This window comes from Cajanus cajan, chromosome 4, assembly GCF_000230855.2.
Source record: "Cajanus cajan strain Asha chromosome 4, NIPB_CcT2T_4, whole genome shotgun sequence".
NCBI classification, from domain to species: domain Eukaryota; kingdom Viridiplantae; phylum Streptophyta; class Magnoliopsida; order Fabales; family Fabaceae; genus Cajanus; species Cajanus cajan.
Genome location: NC_138520.1, coordinates 17,139,891 through 17,160,099, shown reverse-complemented (window position 1 = coordinate 17,160,099; position 20,209 = coordinate 17,139,891). Strand labels below are relative to the sequence as shown.

Genomic DNA, 20,209 nt, shown 5'->3' with positions numbered 1-20,209 from the left:
TGAAGGAGGCAAGAAGAATGAGTTAGTTTCGAAAACCATAAGAGGAGTGGGACTACTTTTGGGCCTTAGTTCCTAAGTTTTTATTAGTATAAGATTTATTCCTATTTTTTCCCTTGTCTTTAATTTCCTATTTTACCCTTGTATTTTGGGTACCTTAGACATAGGATTTATTTTTCTCATATTTCTTATTTTACCCTTGTATTTTGGGGTGTCATAGTCATAGGATTTATTTTTATTTGTATTTCTCATTTTACCCTTGTATTATGGGGTGTCTTAGATTATAGGATTTTATTTTATAGTTAGGGTATTTTATTAAGGTTGGAAACTAGGCCTAGACATGTTTTTTGGTAGCATTGGATTTATTTTTGGAATTGACAAGGCTTAGGTCCAAGTGGAGGGCACCTAGGTTGCATGGTCTTATCATGCACCTAGATATAGCTTAACCAAACTCAAAGATTCCATCCTTGGCCACCAAGTAGCATCTAGGGTTAATTTAGGTTTCATTTAAAGTGCATTTGGCTTGCATTAATTGGCCATGCACTCTCAAATGTAACCCTAAATGCATTCTCCCTTCTATAAATACCCTAGGCTAGCTTCCTTGTAAATACTTTGGAATTTATGATATTAAGAGAGCCTTTGAGCCTTAATATTCTTTCCTTAGTCCCCTTGGTCATTTCGGCCAACTATCCTTCTCATATTCACCGTGAGTGTTCTCACCTTGAGGAGTGGCCTTCATCCGTCAATGAAGTGAGCCAAAACCCTAGAGTACCACCTTAGCATTTCATCAAACATCTAGCCTCCATAAACACCATTCACCCATCTCCATCACCAAGGCTAGAAACCTTGAGTTCCATGATCCAAGGAGTTCGGTTTTCCTTCTTTGATGCTCCTAACTCAATCCATGCAAGGAGGGTTGCTATCATGTGGTATCTAGAGCCAATGGTTCTTCAAGGGTAATCTCTAGCCTATTTTGAGTCTTTTAAAAATCCGTTCATGTCATGGTGTCTTCTTGCTTGTCTTGAAGTTGTGCTAAATAGATCATATTCATGCTATATTCTCATGGTCTGTGTCTTGTTTTGTTCATTGATTCATGCCATAAATTTTCTTGTGAATCATTTTGGTGCCTAGGTTTCTTTGTAGGATTCGTCCATTTTTGTTTAAGTTTGGGTGGCTGGAAAATTTTGTGCATGATAAGAAAAATGATGATCATGTGTTTTTATTTTATAATCTCTTAAGTTTTTTCATAAGAGTATGATTCTCCCTAATTTTTCTTGAAAGAAAATTCCAAATACACATGCCTAAACACTTTCATGATCAAAATATGATATGCATTCTATATGTTTGTCACATTTATCTCCACTTGAGTTTAGCCTTCCTAATTGTGCATTTTTAGTTTGTATTTCTTTGGACTCTTGTACTCTTGGGTGGTTTCTTCTTGATCTAGGTGTGGAAAGCTCCTAAACTCATCATATACATTTTCGGTGAATTGATTGAAGGAGTTTGTCCGATTTGACTCCAAGACCTTTGGAAGGAGTTCTACCATCAAAAAGAGTGAATACACCATTGAGAGGCTAACCTTGGGTGTTCCTTGTGAAGGGGTGGAGAATTGAAGACTAGAAGATCTACTTTTATTGTTAACATTTCTCTTTTGCACAATTTCTTTTAGGCCACTTGTGTTCTTGGCCTTTGTTTCTTTGTTTTTTTTGGTTTGTAATTGGCCTCTTTAAACCTATTAGTTTTAGGGTAATTCGAGTAGTGCTTGTGGGAGTGGCTTGAATACCACCAAGGTCACTTCAAGCTCCCACCTTAGGGAATCTAACTAGCACATGCTTTAGTTGCTTTCTTTGCATGCTTTAGTACTTTGGTAGTATAATTGCTTAGGTCTTTTACTTTAATTGTTTTCGTTTTAGAAGGCTTCAATTTGCCTACTAGGGGGTTGTGCACACACACTTAATTCTTGTGCAAAAATTGTTTTTGTAAGAAAGTGTAAAATGGCTTAGTGATTTTTACTTGAAAAGGCTTGGTTTTTAAGTGATTCATAGTAGTCCACCTCCCTTGATAGTTCAATTTGTACACTTAGGCCTTTTTATACTAATCTTGAACCTTTAAATACTTGTGAAAACTTTCATCACTCACTTTTTGTGAAAACCTTTTTGGGCCAACCTTTTGAAACATATTTGTGAAAACCTTTTCTTGATCAAAGATGAGTGATCACTCTAGTGTACATGGTCATAACTCCTATAGTAGTAGACCTAGTATTAGGGATGAACTTAGGGAATTAAAAGAGTACATAAGAAAAAAAGAAGAGGAAAACACAAGAAGGGAAGAAGAGCTTAGGAGAAGAGAAAAAGAAAATGTAAAGAATAATGAGGAAGTAAGAAATTTACTTGCAAAATTGGTTGTAAAAACTAGTGGATCCAAACCTAAGGTTGTTCCAACTAGGTCTCAAATAGGCAAAGGGGTTAGAATCCCTAAGAGTATGCATGAGGAAGAAAATACAAAAAGAGAGGAAGAACTTAGAAGAGAGGAAAAAGAAAAGAAAATACAAATAAAGAAAGAAAAAAAGAAGAAAAGTATAGAGAGAGTTGAAGAGTGGTTAGAAAAAGAAAAAAAAACAAACAATACTCTTAGAGAAGAGTAAGGAGGATAATATTTCTTCCAAAGGGCTTGTGCTTAAAGAAAGTCACTTTACTATTGGAAATGATTTAAAAAAGACTCTCTTTATTCATCAAGACCTTAACTCTTTCTCTCATGTTACCACTATTCATGAAGTGGAGATTCAAAAACAAATCTGTTTTCAAGAAAAAGAATCTCAACTTCAAGAATTAGTGAAGAAGAATTGGACTTTACTTAGTCCCACTTCTTGTGCTACTTCCTTGGTGGTGCCCAAGGTAGATAAACCTTCTTTCTTTAAGACTTTTTCTACTTTAGTTCTCTTCATAAAGCACCCAACTTTTGGTTTGTATGATTTGTTGGATACATCTCATGGTGTCATATTTTCTATTTTTGATCTTGAGGGAAGTTCAAACCTATTTGAACTTAACTTGGCTATTTCCCTACAAGACAAACTTAGATTATATGAGTCTTCTAGACTCCTCTTAACACCCTTTTCTCATATGTGTCTAACAAATAATGCAATACAAAGTTGTTTAGGTAAGTTTTTAGTTAAGTTTTCTTTATTTTCCAAGACATACCTAGGTCACTACATTGGGTACCTCCAACAAGATATTGTAGTTCTTAGGACTAATGCTTTAGTGTGCTATAGTTTTAGTCTTTTTTACCTTTTTAGGCTTTAGTTATACACCTAGACTTCATCATGAGGAGAATCCTATCCTTAGCATTAGAGAGTCTAGTCCTTTTGGTTTAGAAAATCTTTTTATCATTTTTAGTAGAACTCCTCTTAGGATGTACTTTCCATTTATATCATATACTATTGTCTCTAATGCTTATTTTTATGTTTTTGTTGGTTAAGACGTCCACCATGAAGAACCTCTTGATTTGAGGTCAAATCCTTTTCAAGAATGAGAGAATGATGGAATTACACTATAAGGCTAAGAAGACCAAGAGGTGATATATTGAAGGAGGCAAGAGGAATGGGTTAGTTTCGAAAACCATAAGAGGAATGGGATTACTTTTGGGCCTGAGTTCCTAAGTTTTTATTAGTATAGGATTTATTCCTATTTTTGCCCTTGTCTTTAATTTCCTATTTTACCCTTGTATTTTGGGTACCTTAGACATATGATTTATTTTTCTCATATTTCCTATTTTACCCTTGTATTTTGGGGTGTCTTAGTCTTAGATTATAGGATTTTATTTTATAGCTAGGGTATTTTATTAAGGTTGGAAACTAGGCCTAGACATGTTTTTTTGGTAGCATTGAATTTATTTTTGGAATTGGCAACGCTTAGGCCCAAGTGGAGGGCACCTAGGTTGCATGGTCTTATCATGCACCTAGATGTAGCTTAACCAAACTCAAAGATTCCATCCTTGGCCACCAAGTAGCATCTAGGGTTAATTTAGGTTTCATTTGAAGTGCATTTGGCTTGCATTAATTGGCCATGCACTCTCAAATGTAACCCTAAATGCATCCTCCCTTCTATAAATACCCTAGGCTAGCTTCCTTGTAAATACTTTGGAATTTATGATATTAAGAGAGCCTTTGAGCCTTAATATTCTTTCCTTAGTCCCCTTGGTCATTTCAGCCAACTATCCTTCTCATCTTCACCGTGAGTGTTCTCACCTTTAGGAGTGGCCTTCATCCATCAATGAAGTGAGCCAAAATCCTAGAGTACCACCTTAGCATTTCATCAAACACCTAGCCTCCATAAACACCATTCGCCCATCTCCATCACCAAGGCTAGAAACCTTGAGTTTCATGATCCAAGGAGTTCGATCTTCCCTCTTTGATGCTCCTAACTCAATCCATGCAAGGAGGGTTGCCATCAGGTACTCTTGAGGTGCACATGTCTGATTTGATGAATTTATTTATCTAGTTGATGAAATTATTTGACTTTTACTTTTACTACCATTTATTAATTTTTTTCATGATTTTTATGTAACTAATATCTTATGATGTATGTTACAACCTTTTGACGATGTTGCACCGTGCCAGAAACCAAATTGGAAGACATTCAAAGTCAATGGGCAAACTTTTTTTTTGAAAAATTTAGAAATAGAGCGTAATTCTTAATGTAAGCCAACTCTATGTAATTTCTATCATTGATTTATTTTCTAAAATATCTCAGTGATTTATTCAAAGTTAATTTGTTTGTGTGATTTTTGTTATTATAATTTGGTGGCTGAGTTAATCTTAATGCATATTATTTGTTCATTATATTTATATATTTAGAACCGATGTAGAAGGACATAGATTTCTAAGTTGCTCTATTCTACATCGGTTTTAGAACCGATGTAAATAATTTTGCAGAACTGATGTAGAATATACATGCTGTAGTAGTGAAACCTGCCAGTTTCATAGAAATAGGGGTCATACTACCGAAGAATGCATAGCCCTTCAGGATCGCAATGAAGGCCTCGTAAAAATAAGACATCTCCAAAGCTTTGTGCAAGTCCCAAAAAGAGGCAAACAAGACCATCAACCAGATCGAAGAACCCAAAACTGAGAAAGGCAAGATAGAAGGCCTCTAAGAAGGGTAATTAACATTATCTTGCCTAAAAACGCATTAAGTTGGCGCGACAATCGCCGAGATAGAGATCCCTTGAGAAGGGTAATTAACATTATCGCAGGCGGATTCGTATGAGGCAGTGGGACCTTTTCAACTCACAAGAGACATCTATGGCCCATTCGATCGGTAAACATGGTGATGCGGGCGAACCTTGTCCTCATGCCAACTATCACATTCACCAATAGGGACTTTCAAGGGATCGACCCAATATAAGATGATCCCATGGTAATTAGCATCGAAATTAACAATTGCCTCGTAAGGAAAAGTCAGGTTGATCAGGGTAGCTCAGTAGATATCCTATATTGGAAAACGTTCAAACAACTCGGTATCCCCGAGCAGGAACTAACACCATACCATGAACCCCTACTCAAATTCTCGGGGGAAAAGGTGGATACCAGAGGATCCATCAACCTTTACACCTATTTCGGGATGGAACAAGAAGGACGATGCATCAAAGTATGGTATGTGGTGGTACATGCCAATACCTCTTACAATATCCTACTTGGATGAACCTCCTTGAACAGGTTGCACGCCATCGTGTCAACCCCACACTTGGCCAAGAAGTTTCCATTGGAGATAGGAACAGTGATTATGCTACATGCTGGCCAGAAAATAGCTCGCGAATGCTACTTTTCTAGTTTGAAAATACAGCCATTACCTAAGTATTCACATGACGTTAATGTTATCAATATCCCTCACAAAATCGGGGGTGACAAAGGTTTAGAACTTGACCCTGTTCAGATGACGATCATAGAGTTGAACCAGTTGAGACAACTATTTCTTTTCAGCTCGGGAAAAGTGAAGAGTATGTCACCTACTTAGGCTCCCAATTGACAACCACTAAATGTGAGAGCATAAAGAAGGTTCTTATCAGAAATGTTGATTTGTTCGCCTAGACTGCAACACACATGCCAGGCATCGATCCGCACTTTCATTGTCACCGACTTTCAATATGTCAAGATGCCAAGCCCATAGACCAAAAAAAGAGGAAAAAAAGAGGTGAACGAGCTCGAGTAGTGAAAGAAGAAACCACCAAGTTACTCGAAGCCAGATTCATTAGAGAAGTTCGATACATCACTTGGCTAGCCAACGTGGTTATGGTGAAAAAGGCCAATGGTAAATGGAGAATGTGTACTGACTACACTAATTTAAACAAAGCATGCTCGAAGGATACCTACCCTTTACTTGAAATCCTATGGGCTTACCGTTGCACCCCATAAAGCTCCACCTAAGAAATCCCTTTTCGGTTAACATATGGAGCTGACGCAATGAAACCTGTGGAGATTAGAGAACCTTGGCTAAGGCGACAACAGTTTGATGAGAAAGACAACATCAAAGCACTTAATGTGGAGTTGGACCTGATCGATAAAATAAGAGACCGAACACTCATCAATATAGGAGTCTGTAGAACAAAGATGGCAAGACGATTAAGAACTAAGGTCAGGCCACGTGAGTTTCAACAAGGGGATTTAGTCTGGAGAGTTACTGGAGAAGCTAGAAAAGACAGGACACAAGGCAAGCTAGCACCCAATTGGGATGTCCTCTTTTAGGTGTTACACAATTTGAAGAACGATACTTACAAGATTGAAGAACTCACAGGGAAGATTATCTTGCGCACTTGGAATTCTTCCCATTTAAAACATAATTATAGTTAAAATCCTTGAATGTATCATTCGGTGCACTCTTTTCCTACCCTGGGTTTTACCCTCTTAAAAGAATGTAAAAGAGGTTTTACCGGGAAGGTTTTTAATGAGGCACCATATTAATGAAAATCATCTTAATTATCAATTTTTGCAATCTACAATACAATCTTCAAAGGTTATAGGCAACGTACCATTTCCTCCCGAGCACACGTACTCGACCAAAGATGAAACACACCATTCCCTCCCGAGCACACGTACTCGACCAAGGATGAAACATGCCATTCCCTCCCAAGCACACATACCTGGCCAAGGATGAAACACACCATTCCCTCCTAAGCACACGTACTCGGCCAAGGATGAAACACATCATTCCCTCCCGAGCATACGTACTCGGCCAAGGACAAAACACACTACTCCCTCCCGAGCTTACGTACTCGGCCAAGGACGAAATACACCATTCCTTCTTGAGCACACATACTCGCCCAAGGCTAGTACACATTATTCCCTCCCGAGCCTATACACTCGGTAAAAAAGGTATACATCACTCCCCTCAAGTCCACTAGGTTATCCTCACCTGAGTCCACACACTCAGCCAATGCCTTGGCCAAACAGACGACCCTATTATTGTACCCTAAAACTAAAATCTACAACGACATGAGCTAAACACGTACACTCGATCTCAAAAAATGTATCACTTAACCAATGGCGCAACCAAAAGCATAAATGACTCATCATAGGAAATAATACCCATAGTAGAAGTATATTCCAATAATAAGTAGGGATTACAAGGCATAATTTAAGCAGGCACTATCGGCCTCAATTACAAAAGATGTATCCCACCCCTTACAACAAAAAGAATAATTTACCCCTCTATCTTTTACAAAACAGACAACAGGCACAACTACTCGGCTACCCTAGTCCTTGGAAACGGTATTACCATCCCCATCACCAACTTGAGTGTCTTCATCTTCCTAGATAGTAGTACTAGGGTCTTCGTTAGCAACCGACAAAGCAGGGTCATGGTCGTCAGTCTAGGCGTCATTCGGCATATCATTGTATTCCATAAATTTTCCCCAGTAGAAAGTCCTTGTTCACCTCAAACCAAAAATTGTGCGAAAGACGATAAAAATATGACGCTTGACATACGACATGCATGAAATTGGCCTCATGCTCAAGGACTATCTTATTCTCACATTCTTTGCAAAAAGATTCCATGGCCGACTTGGCCTCCTCCTTCGCTCGCGTCTCTTAGTTCAGCACCTCCTTCAACTCACCCACCCGCATCCTCTCAAGCCCTTCGACCGCGATGGCTCGGCCCTCCATGTCAGCCAAGGCTTCCTTCAATTTAGTAACCTTGGCTTCCAACTCTAATTTCTCAGCCGAGGTGGACTCGTGAGCGTCCACAGATTGTTAAAGAGTTGTCCGAGTCTCCTCCAACAAATTCTTTAAATCATTGGCCTCAGAAATGGGTTCCAAAGCCAACTGCAAAATAATAGCACTTGCATGAACTTGAAGTTTGCAAGCAATGGCCCACTGAGCCATCGGGCTAGCTAAACCAAGCAAACAACGACCCCTTTTAGAAAAGACTTCGGTGGAAATCATTCGGGCAAGACAAGCACCAGAAGCCAAAAAGTCTCAAGCAACAATTGTCGATAGGATGGCGAGATCCGAGTGCAAACCCTCAGTGCGTCTACTCTTATGGGCCCGAGAACCATCTATAGGAGTGCTCAATTCCCTAGGCTGAGAAGGCTCCAACTCCTTCCTTTTGTCCGTCTTCCTTTTTGCATGAGCATTGGGAGGAGCAAAATCCCGACGAGGGGGTCGGGCCTTAGCAACATTAGGGGAAGGATCCACAGCCATGTTTCGATTCTCCTCAATCGTAGTGTTCGGGGGGCCCGATTACCCACTTCTTGCCGATACAAAGTGTTATCCCCTTTTGCACCATTAAACATGCAACAAAACACTAATCACAAATCAACCCAACATGTGACATAAACAAGTCATGGACAACACACCGTTAAGGTTAAACCAAGGCCGAGGTGATTTCGGCAATAAAACCAAAAATCGAGCCAGGATCTCTCCGAGTAAAGTTAGCAAGTACTCCAAAGACGATACTTCATTCAGGCTAAGAATCTCCATCGGATATTCATCATACTTCCAAGGCACCCTCATCTAATAAAAAGGAAACAAAGGAGTCCCTTCAGAATCATAGAAGTAGTTCTGGCCGACCACGGGGTTAATTATTACTTTCAAAAATCCTGACTTGAACCCCTTAAAAGACGAGGTAAAGGGTTTGAATAATGGTCGATCCACATGCCTTATCAGTGAAACCCACTTCACGATTTTATTAGATGGACACGTACAAAAGAAATGTAAAAATAATCGTACACTAGGTTCAATATAATGATATTTACACAATACCCAAAATTCCTGCATAACCGCCCACCCATTCAGATAAAGCTCGGTCAAGGCCAAATTTACACTCATAAAACACCCATTTGGAACTCATCATATAGCAAAGACACCTCGAGCTCTTTGAATAAGCACTCATGCACATAGAAAAAATCCCCTTGGTCGCCTTTCTTCTCGAGAAACAACAAATCAGCGTCAGCTCGGCCATTGACTCTACAACACCATAACATTACCGGGTAAGGGTCCTAGTTTTCCCATCGGGCCAACGTGCACCATTTCATCAAACTTTAACAGCACCTCACTGATAAAAATGTGAGAAATATGTTGCGACTTCCCCATCCACCGATTCATACCCTAGAACCTCACACTGGGGAAATTTTTGTTTGTAATCCTGAGCCTTTATTTTGGCATCAAGGAGCTCCAAACCCGAAAACCCAAAAGTGTTTGAAGTTCCATCGTCTAATGATCGGCTCGACGAAGATTCAGACACCTCCCCTCCATGGCCTAGGGCTGAACCACTAGAGCTGGACGAAAACCCACTCGATAGAAATATCTCACTGATTGTTGCCATTGCAAGTAAAACCCCCAAGAGACCTGACTAATCGAAGACGTAACACCCTAACACACGCAAACGTAAAGTCATAATTCATTCACGCTGTTAGATTAACCACCATTTAACGAAAAGAAACAGGCGATGTTTATAGTCACAACATGAATCCCAAAATAACTTCGCATGAACAATTCAGATACCCCGCAACCCCCAAAGGACGTAACTTGAGTCTTGAAACATGAGGGATACACCCTCTCGGACAAGAATGAAACCATGCCAACCACTTTCACCCAAACACCTAACCCCTCAACTATGACATAAAATTGAACGTTTCCCAAACCAATCCTTTGAAGAATGTGACCTCCGTGCCCCTACCACCAACTCCTTTACGATCGAACCTAGAAGCCCTTCGTCTTCCATCCTCGGGCTTGGGGGGTAGTGTGCCAGGGAAACCATAATAACCCTCCAGCCTTCAGGTTGACTGGCTAGGTCTTCGGCCTTAACATCGACCGGTTGCCAAACCAACCCTTTGACCTCCACACAAGCTGGAAGAGCCTTTAGACCTCCATAACGACCGAAAACCCCTTCGGCTTCGTTCTGACCCCAACAATAGCCACAAGCCAAAAAAAAAGGTTGGGCCCTATTCGGGAACGAAAAGAATTGAGTACCCATTTTGGACAGTCGATAACCCGAAGGGGTACTCGACCATGATGGAAGCCGAACCATCCCTTGTCATCAAAATTACATTACCTTATTTATGGAAAAATAATAAAATTCCATGTCAGTAGGGATCGGGGAGTGAAAGTCAAGGTATTAGCCTAGTAATCCAAAGGGCCCATCAGGCCCAAATATGTCATTATAAATATAGCATTGATGGGACAACTGAGGTAAGGTAATATCATTTAATATAGCCATATTTATTGCTCTGAACCGAATACTCACTTGAGCGTCAAAGTGCCTTAGCAGGTACCCTTCCCACCACACGAAGCAAGGATCTGGGTGACCTCTATCTTGAAGCCCAAAAGGTCAACTAGTAAGGAGTGACTCAACAAGTAAGTGTTCAGCAATAGGAACAAACCAGAACTTGGTCTCGTATCTCCTAACACAGATTGATATCCACTAACACCCACGCATAATGGTCCAACGTCTTATTCACTATTGCAGCGCAATGGCGATGGAAAAGAATACAAGGGTGCCAATATTCTTGAGGCAAACTAGAAATACATACCCAACAATATGCATTGGACTGTCAAACAGATAAAGGGTTGAAATTCAAAGTTCACAAAAACAAATGAAGCACTCCCAACGAGATGGTGCAAGAACCCACTACAAGTCCACATCTGAGGAGAATGAGAATTCAAAATAACCTTTTCCAAGGGAGATAACATGCCAGACTACTCCTCTTAGTTTCCAAAGATCACCTAACCCTAACTTTAGGTCTTGAAACTTCAACGGAGTGGCACCCTTGGGTAAAGACACACAATTGTTATGATGCTTCTTGCACCCAGCCAAGCCCACCTAATTTTCTTTCTCTAGGATGGAAACTACAAAAGCCACACCTTTTAAACATGGAGCAGGAAGAAGGTTTGAAAAAGAATCACCATCCTAAAGAACAATTGAATGTACTGCTTGAGCAAAGGACCTCTTATTCATGACGACGAGGTTCATTTTTGTAGGAGAAACTCCAACGACGAGGAAATTCCATGGGATGAACATGTTGGCACCCATGATTGCATGCATGCATGCAAAACCCTAACAGAGCATTCAAAACCCTATGTCTCAACCCAAACTTGATTTTCGTACCATAGAGAAATTTGTATAATAAGTGTCGTAACCTGAAAATTTCTAATCTCACAACCAATGGTTTAGACTACCTTTTTGAAAAATCTCATCAATTAGGGAATGCCCGGAGACCAGACTAATCCCTAATTAATGGCTTTGAAAATGAGTTCATGGAGTTGCTACCAATGTTTTATTCAAAATATCGGAAAAAAGAAAAGGTTTTAAAAAATCCAATAATGGCCTTGACAACCAAAATTGGGCTCAGGGTCGATTACGTGTACGGAAGGTATTAAACACCCCCACAACGCCCTAAATCGGTACCCTTATGTTGAAGTTAACATGACAATAATTAACTGATTAGATATTAGATCCCCTTTGTTAACAGTTACTTACGTATGTGAAATTTAAATTTACACATTTTTTCTTGAAGAGTCTACATGATGATTATTGGTTTAGGGAAATATTTAGCAAAGTGAGATGTATAAAGAAGGGAAGAATATTGATTGAAATACCTCGTAATTGAGCTTTTATTTGATCTTCAAACTTGAGACTTCTTAGGTGCTTTTTGGCCACCTATCACGCTACAATTCGCCTCACAAGATCTCAAGAAATACAAAGATAAGAGAGAAAAGTAGAGATTTTGAGCTAAATGGAGTTCTGAAGCAATTTTTTCGACCCCGGGAGTAGTGCCTGAGTCTACTATTTATAGACGTCAGATCTAATCAGAACGACCCATTCTGGGTCATTCAATTATGAGTTAAATTTGAACCTAGAATAGCCCGTTTTGACGACAAAATGACCCATTCCAGATTTGAACGTATCTCATAACAAACTGCACTAGAATGACCCATTTTGGCCTGTTCTCAATTAGGGTTTTCTAGGCCTTTTAAAAGCTTGGATATGCCCGTTCCACTTTAGAAATGGTTCGTTCCAACTTAGGAACGACTTGTTTCGGATTTAGAACAGTCCATTCTAGGCTACTAAACCAAGTTTGTTGGGCCTCAAATACCCCCTTTGTTGACATATGGTGTTGTCTCCATGCTTTGGGAGCTCCTTCTTTTCATAGTAGAAGTCCATTTCATTGTTTATGGGTCCGAACAAAATTGGGTGTCTACAATAAGCACTCTAAAATCTTAAAAATGAGTATAAAGTATACATAACAAGTTTCACAACAACTATTAATATAACAATATAGTAGGTTGAATTAAAATATTTACAAGGCCCGACCCATTAATCAACCAATTAACAAAGCTAAGCTAATCTAGGTTCAATTTTAACCATGGTTGCCTAACCTATAGTGTGTTTGGACGTCCAAAATGGATTCAAATTTGAATTCAAATTTCCACTCCAACTTGACATGTGCATCGTGTGCTTCTGGATCTAAGATCTAATCTAGCCAAGAAGAAAAGACCATGTGGCAAGCAAGAAAAATGTGACTTAATTTGGTTCCCATGTAATTAGCATTTGCATTTAAATTTAAGCTACACAATGTGCGCTTCCCTTGTCTGGCCATGTGTATCTTAAATTCAATTCAAATGTAATTCCTTGGCCTAAAATTATATTACACGTTCTAGGTCCAAAATTACACATTTAAGAAATTTACAACAATGTCCCTATTCTACTTGCCCCAAAATAAAGGAATTTACCTACTATTCCCAAAATAAAAGGCCCAAAGACAATATGTATAAGTATATGAGAGGTATTGGGCTAATATCTTTAGTGGCCTATAGCCCAAGATGAGCTAAGGCCCACTAACCTCAATATGGACCCAATTCTCTTAAGCCTTTCTAGCTTAGCCCACTCCTTTAGGCTCTTTCTGGATTGTATCCCTTGCCATGACTCCATCAAATCAGGAATTAAGAAAATCACTTTTATCATGTGAATTTTTGAAATTCAGTTATTGTAGATTTTATTAATTAAAAGAGTTTGATCTTACATTTTCAATTAAAAACACAAATGATAGAATAATGAACATAAATAATTCATGAATTCATCATTGGGAGTTCACTAGGAACAATTACACCACATCCTAAAATAGAGAAACTAGCCAAACATATTGCCAAAGACTTAACATTAAATTAAGGCAAAAAAAATTGTGAATTATAAATGTAAAAGTACCTAATTATTTGGGTTACAATTGATTAAGTTTTTATGCCAAAATCATGTTTCACAATGTAACAAATTTAATTATAAATGTAATCATTTCAATTAGTGTAAATTTTAAAACTCAAAAGAGGAAACCTCTTGTTGTAATCAATTACAACAAGTGGTAACCGATTGCACTTACACATTACATATTTTTGGAAAACCCATATTGCCAACAAGAGCAACATTAATAATTACATAAATTTCAAATATCTTCTTTGAGTGAAAAATAAGTATCAAACGCATGAGGGTGATTTACAAGACACATAATAAATCAAAGAGGTGAAAGATCTTGAAGCCTTTTCAACCAAGAATTTGGTTCTTCTTTTTTTTTTCTTCAAGAAACTAAAAAGATCAATTGGAAAGGCTTCATATAGGTTATTTTGTTTCATATTATTTTTCTTGTGTAAATCTCAACATAGGTTGTTGTTCCATTAATTTGTAAAGCGTGTAATCTTGTGACATGACTTCTCAAGTTTATAGGTTAGGGATGGGTTCCCTAATTGTAATATGAGTTAAGGGTTTCTATCAGGGGTTAGTAGGAATACTCAAGATGTAATGATGATCCGGCTTGATAGTTATGTAATTACAACTCTTTGTATATAGTGGGTGGATAACAAAAAATTTGGAAGTAACTTTTGGTTTTGAAAGTGAATCAATATAAACTTGTTGTGTGATCTTTCTTATATCTATACTTTGTTTCTTCTTCATCTAACATCTTGATTCATTGCTTTAATCAATCGAAGGATCTTTAATTCATTGCAATGGCCATTTGAGTTTCATATATTCATGACAATTAATGCATTAAAGAATTTTTTTTTTCAATAAAGAACCTTTACAAGATGTGTACATGAGGAAGAATCATGCTTCTGTGTGAAAATGTTTATACACTAATTCAACCTCCCTTCTCAATGAACCTTCATTTAAACATATATAAATGAAAAACAAACTCTATAAATTAAGAGAAATTCTAATAGCACTCTATGTCTCTCTCTCATGTTAATAACACTCTTTCTAACACTTTCTTACCAATACTCTGTTTACTATTGATTAAAAATAAGAAATTTTGATAGGTGTTATCACTTAATCAAAAGTGAAACTTATTAAAAGATACCAGATTCAAACGAAATTTGATTTCTAATAAATTTTGGCTAATAAAAAAAAGTGTTTAAAAGATCATAATAGATCGTAAATTATTAATGTTCTTAAAATTAAAACATCATAATAACATCTCTTAAAGACTTGGTCTACTAACCAATTATTCACCAACTAAACCACTAAGGCATCTTAATTACATCACTGACGTGCATTCAAATTTGGGGACTTCTTTGATCATGGCTCTAATCCTACTCATCCTTATTTTCCTGCACGTTCATTACTTACTTCCCTAGTATCTGCACCAGTTCCCTGCAAAAAAAAAAAAAAAAAACCATGAACTGTTCTGTTAATCTCCTAATAGAAAGCTTTAGATAATGATTTGTCAATTTGTTATATATGTTTATTAAGCATGTTTGGTTGATGCATATGCATTTCTTTTTGGTTACTATGTATCAATAGACTAGCTAAATGGTAATTTTTTACAATTAAATTTCCCTTTTAAGAATAGAGCATCTAAATATAATTATCAGACTTAAATTAGTGCTTCATAGAATCTTCAAGTCTACTAAATGTAACAAAGATATATACAAAGTTTTTTTTCAAGTAGTTAAAGGGTAATAACAAATTCAAAGGTCATAACTTCATCTTGTATGGTTTATCTTACCAGCAAAGGACGAGAAGTTACAGGTATCAAGTATAGGTCACCCTTTCTTCTAACAGCCGCTCCAAATTCCTCAGTCATGTCCATGTCCTCAACTTTCATTCCATTTGGAAGCTTCCAATCAAAATGATACAACAAGGTCGCAAGGGCCAACTCAATATGTATTGAAGCCAAGGTGATGGCTGGGCACATTCTTCTTCCAGCACCGAATGGAATGTACTCAAAATTTCCCCCTTTGTAGTCAATAGAGCTATCAATGAATCTCTCTGGATAAAATCTATCTGGTTCAGTCCAATGGTTAGGATCTCTTCCAATAGCCCAAGCATTGATAATTATCTTACTTTTGACAGGTACATGATACCCATGAATCTCACATGCTTGTCCATTTTCTCTTGGAAGTAAAAGAGGAGCTGGGGGATGTAACCTTAGGGTCTCCATGACAATTAATTTCAAATATTTGAGTTCTTTTATGCAAATTTCATCTACCCTTCCTTTCCTATCGAATACCTCCCTCACCTCAATTTGTGCTTTCTTCATTACTCTTGGATCCTTTATCATCTCTGCCATTGCCCAATTTATGGAAGTTGATGTCGTTTCACCTCCAGCACCAAATACATCCTGTAAAGTAATGATCATTGAGTTTCAGATAATGCAATGATATCCAAATTATAGTTATTGATTTTAGTTTCTAATGTGAGAGTTTAATTACTAGTGTAAAGTGCAGTTACAACTATTACTTAGAAGATGAAATGTTTAGATTGAGAAAAATTCATACTATGAAGTTGATAAAATAACTTAGCACTTGATTTTCCAATTAGTAGTCATAACTTTGCGCTAACACACCCCTCACTTCGAAGAAGTAAAACTCAAAAGGTATATGCAGAAGCCATCCAATAAAACAAGTAGAAATTGCCACATACAGCATAAATTTAATTAAAGATCTCGTATTTAAGAGGTTTTGATTTTAGTATTAAACAATCGTCTAAGTTTAAGGGAGGAGCAAAATAAAATGAACTAAACTTAATATATTAAATAGCAATGAAATTAAAAACAATTTACTTAAATAGAACGGAATTAAAAATTAGTTTAGACAATTCAACTAGACTACTTTTTACTTCATTGAATTGAATTACAAATTAAAAATTTGAACAAGACTACAATTTGAACTAAACAATTATTTTAGTGCTTTGAAGTGAATTCTTTTAACTGATAATGTCGAATCACACCAAATTGACTCATTTTATTTTACATTTTTATTTCATTTTAGAAAGGAAATTTTTAAAAATTGACATACCAAATAGACACAATAAATTTCAAGTTTGAGAATTAGTTGCTTAATCTAGTTAGCCTACCAAACCAAATTGACCAACTTTTTTTCAAACCATTCTTTAGAAGTAGTTCATTTTTGTCACCTCTAATTTTTACCTAAATATAAAAATATTTTAGTTTTTATAGTTCAATTTAGTTTTAAAATAATCCAATTTTTCTTTAAAAAAAATAGTTTAGTTTGATTTTTATTTTATGAGAATAGACCAATTATTTCAATAGTAAAGTTAAACAATTTTTTGCTCACCACTATTGAGTTCTATAAATATAGGAGCAAGATTAACATAATCACTACAAGAAATGTTACATAAAGTGACTTACAAAAAATGTTAATATAAATACAATATATGTAGATATAAATGTATTTGACATATAGCTACATAAATTTTTTGTGTTGATTATGAATTAATTTTAACAACATATATTATGTATCACTATAATTTATACATACATTTTTTAACAATCTATCAACATATATTGTATTCATTGTATAAGTAAAAGTAATTTTTAGTGACAAATATTGTCATTACAAGAAAATTGTTATATAGTGACATACTCTATAGTGACACAATACGTGTCACTTAAAACTACTTTTGTTCCCACAATAACTATAATATATGTTGATACATTATTAAAAAGTGCAGGTATAGACTATAATGACACATAAAATATGTTGCTAAATTTCATTCAAAATCAACATTAAAATTATGTGTAATTATATGTCATTACTAGAATTTTTCTTATTACATGCAACTTTTCATGCGAATTTTGTATTAAAATTCGCAGCAAACATTATTCCTACGAAGTTTTTTGCGAAATTTTATCCGCAGATAATACTTTCGTGGGTAATATATTTTTGCAAATTTTAAAATTCGCAAGAAATTTTCCTGCAAAATTTCTTGCGAAAAAAATTCGTAGGAAAGTTTCCTACAAAAAGAAATTCGCACGAAAATTTCTTGCAATTTTTTTCGCAGGAAATTCTACAGGAATATTTTTCATGAAAAAAAAAAGAAATTACAACAAATTATTGAATTCATCCGAAACATTTGTTTTCATGCCTTCAACATGTGATACATAATCTTTTAAATTTTAAGATTGTAGATTATAAGTCTAACACTCAACCATACAAATCAACTTGTAAGGTAAGTGTTGTCCCAACTTATATACTCTTTAATTGTTATATTTTCAATTGATGTGGGACTTAAAGTTTTTTTTAAAATATTAAACTTATAAATTTAAATATATTTTTTTATTTTTCCTGCAGATTAAAATTGGCAAAAAAAATTCGCAGATAAAAGTTACATGCGAAATTTTTCTACCATTTAGTAAACATTACCTGCGAATTTATTTTTGCAAGAAAATTTGCAAGAAACAAAATAAAATTCTTACAATATTTTCTACAAATTTTTACCATGGGAAAATTTTTTTATGATCATTAAAATTGTAGCAAAATTTGCAAAAATTTCTTGTAGATTATTTTTCATAAAAAAAATTGTAAAAAATATCTGTAAGTTATTTTTTGCAAATAAACTTCGTAAAATTTTTTGGTGAAATTATTATTGCAAGAAAATTCGTAAAAAACTTCTGCAAATATTTTTTTGTAGGAAAATTCGCATGAAAATGACACTTTTCTAATTGTGTCAAATACATATATATATATATATATATATATATATATATATATATATATATATATATATATATATATACATATAGTGATACTTTTTGTATGTCACTGTATGTAACATTTTTTATAGTATGTGTTACTATATGACAATTATTTCTTTTAGCAAATAAAAGAAAGAATTTACAATATGTATTATCCTATTCCTTACGGGCCTTACCTGTATTATAGCCTTCATATTGTTAATTGTTAAGCAAAAGTCCAAGTTACTATCATTACCATCCTGGAATTTTAGGAGAACATCTACCAAATCTTCTTGTGCTCCTTCTTGGCCTTCTTTGGCTTTTGACTTTGGCTGTTTGTGTTCATTGATCATGATTTCTAGTAGCTGTTCAACTTTTCTTTGCAGCCTCTCAATCTTTGGCCTCAAACCAGTAACAAATTGAAGCCAATTAGCAGAAGGAAACAAATCTGCTACGGTCAACCCTGCAGCAACTGGTACCGCTTCGTTTAACAGTAAGATGAATTCGTCTTGGAGTTTGCATCTTTCGCCAAAAATAATTCTTGAGATGATGGTAAATATCGTTGAAGATATTGTTGCTGTGAGGTTGATGGGAGACCCATTATGAGAAGCAACCACTTTAACGAGATTGGTGAACTCTTCTTCTCTTATCGGTTGGAATGAGTTGACACGCTTTCGGGAGAAAAGCTCTATTGTACATATTTTTCGTACCTGTCTCCAATAATTTCCATAAGTTGAAAAAGCAATATTTGTGTATCCATAAGACACTATATCTGTAAACAGCATGCGAGGCCTTGACGCAAAATTGACATCATGGGTTTTCATTATCTCCTTAGCATACTCCGCTGAGGAAACAATGATTGTGTAGACTTCTCCAAGTTGTAGATGCATGAAGGGTCCATATATTTTGGCCAAGTCTCTTAATTTATGATGTGTTGGTGTTGATGTAACAAAATAGGGTATATTTCCTATAATTGGCAGCTTCCATGGTCCTGGAGGTATATTTGGAGATGAGTTGGTTCTCTTAACATTTCTCCATATTTTCAGTGCAACAATCGTGAAGAGGAAAAAGGGCGTGACAAGGGTTAGTAAGTTATGTATATTAGAATCCATGAAGATAAAAATGAGTTGTAAAGTGATGGTGTTGAACAGAGAAGAAGAGTTGAATATTTGGAATATGGTTGTTGCTTATTACTTGTTATTTATGCTTTCGAGAAAGGATTTCAATTTTAAGATGAAGAGCAGACACGTAAAGATAAAAATATAGGTGTAATAAAAGATTAAAGTTTAATTATAATTTTATGTGCATTTGATATAGCATAATAAACATATGGTGGTCCTTAAATAGATTTTAGATAGTTATCACAATATTTAATATCATTTAATTTATTCGTTAATTTTGCAAGTAAATCTTAAAAACTTATTAATAATGACATTTTAAATTTTATCTTTTTCTTTCCTTTTGTTTTCATTTTTTAATTCAAATGTTGTTTTCCCCTCCTTAATCCATAAAAAAATTAAATAACTTATTATCATATTGAATTTTTTAAAATAAATCTATTGTTTTATAAAGAAATTTAAAATATTAATCATAATAAAGATCTCTAAAATTATTTCAATTTCTTAAATTTCAACTAAATAATATACAAAATAAATATATATTAGGGTTAAATATATTTTTGATCCTCCAAAATTTAACTCTATTTGGTTTTAATCCCTCCAAAAAAATCATTTTGATTTTAGTCTTCCAAATTTATATA

The 20,209-nt window shown here is 35.6% G+C and overlaps 1 protein-coding gene across 1 annotated transcript; it reads right to left on the bottom strand.

The window, feature by feature from the left end:
• Positions 1–14,836: 14,836 nt before the first annotated feature.
• Positions 14,837–20,122, bottom strand: LOC109789072 (cytochrome P450 71D11). The gene is made up of 3 exons (XM_020347938.3): positions 18,648–20,122; positions 15,481–16,095; positions 14,837–15,125 (listed from the first exon to the last, which is right to left on the bottom strand). The coding sequence occupies exons 1-3, from the start codon at positions 19,560–19,562 to the stop codon at positions 15,075–15,077; spliced, it is 1,581 nt and encodes a 526-aa protein (XP_020203527.1). The 5' UTR covers positions 19,563–20,122; the 3' UTR covers positions 14,837–15,074.
• Positions 20,123–20,209: the final 87 nt, after the last annotated feature.

Bases quoted from the DNA above. Each gene is read 5' to 3' on its own strand.
- LOC109789072 (XM_020347938.3), bottom strand. From the start codon at position 19,562: ATGGATTCTAATATACATAACTTACTAACCCTTGTCACGCCCTTTTTC. The intron at 16,096-18,647 runs GTAAGGCCCGTA...ATTACTTTACAG, and splicing joins ATATGAAGGCTATAATACAG to GATGTATTTGGTGCTGGAGG. The intron at 15,126-15,480 runs GTAAGATAAACC...TTTTTTTTGCAG, and splicing joins TAACTTCTCGTCCTTTGCTG to GGAACTGGTGCAGATACTAG.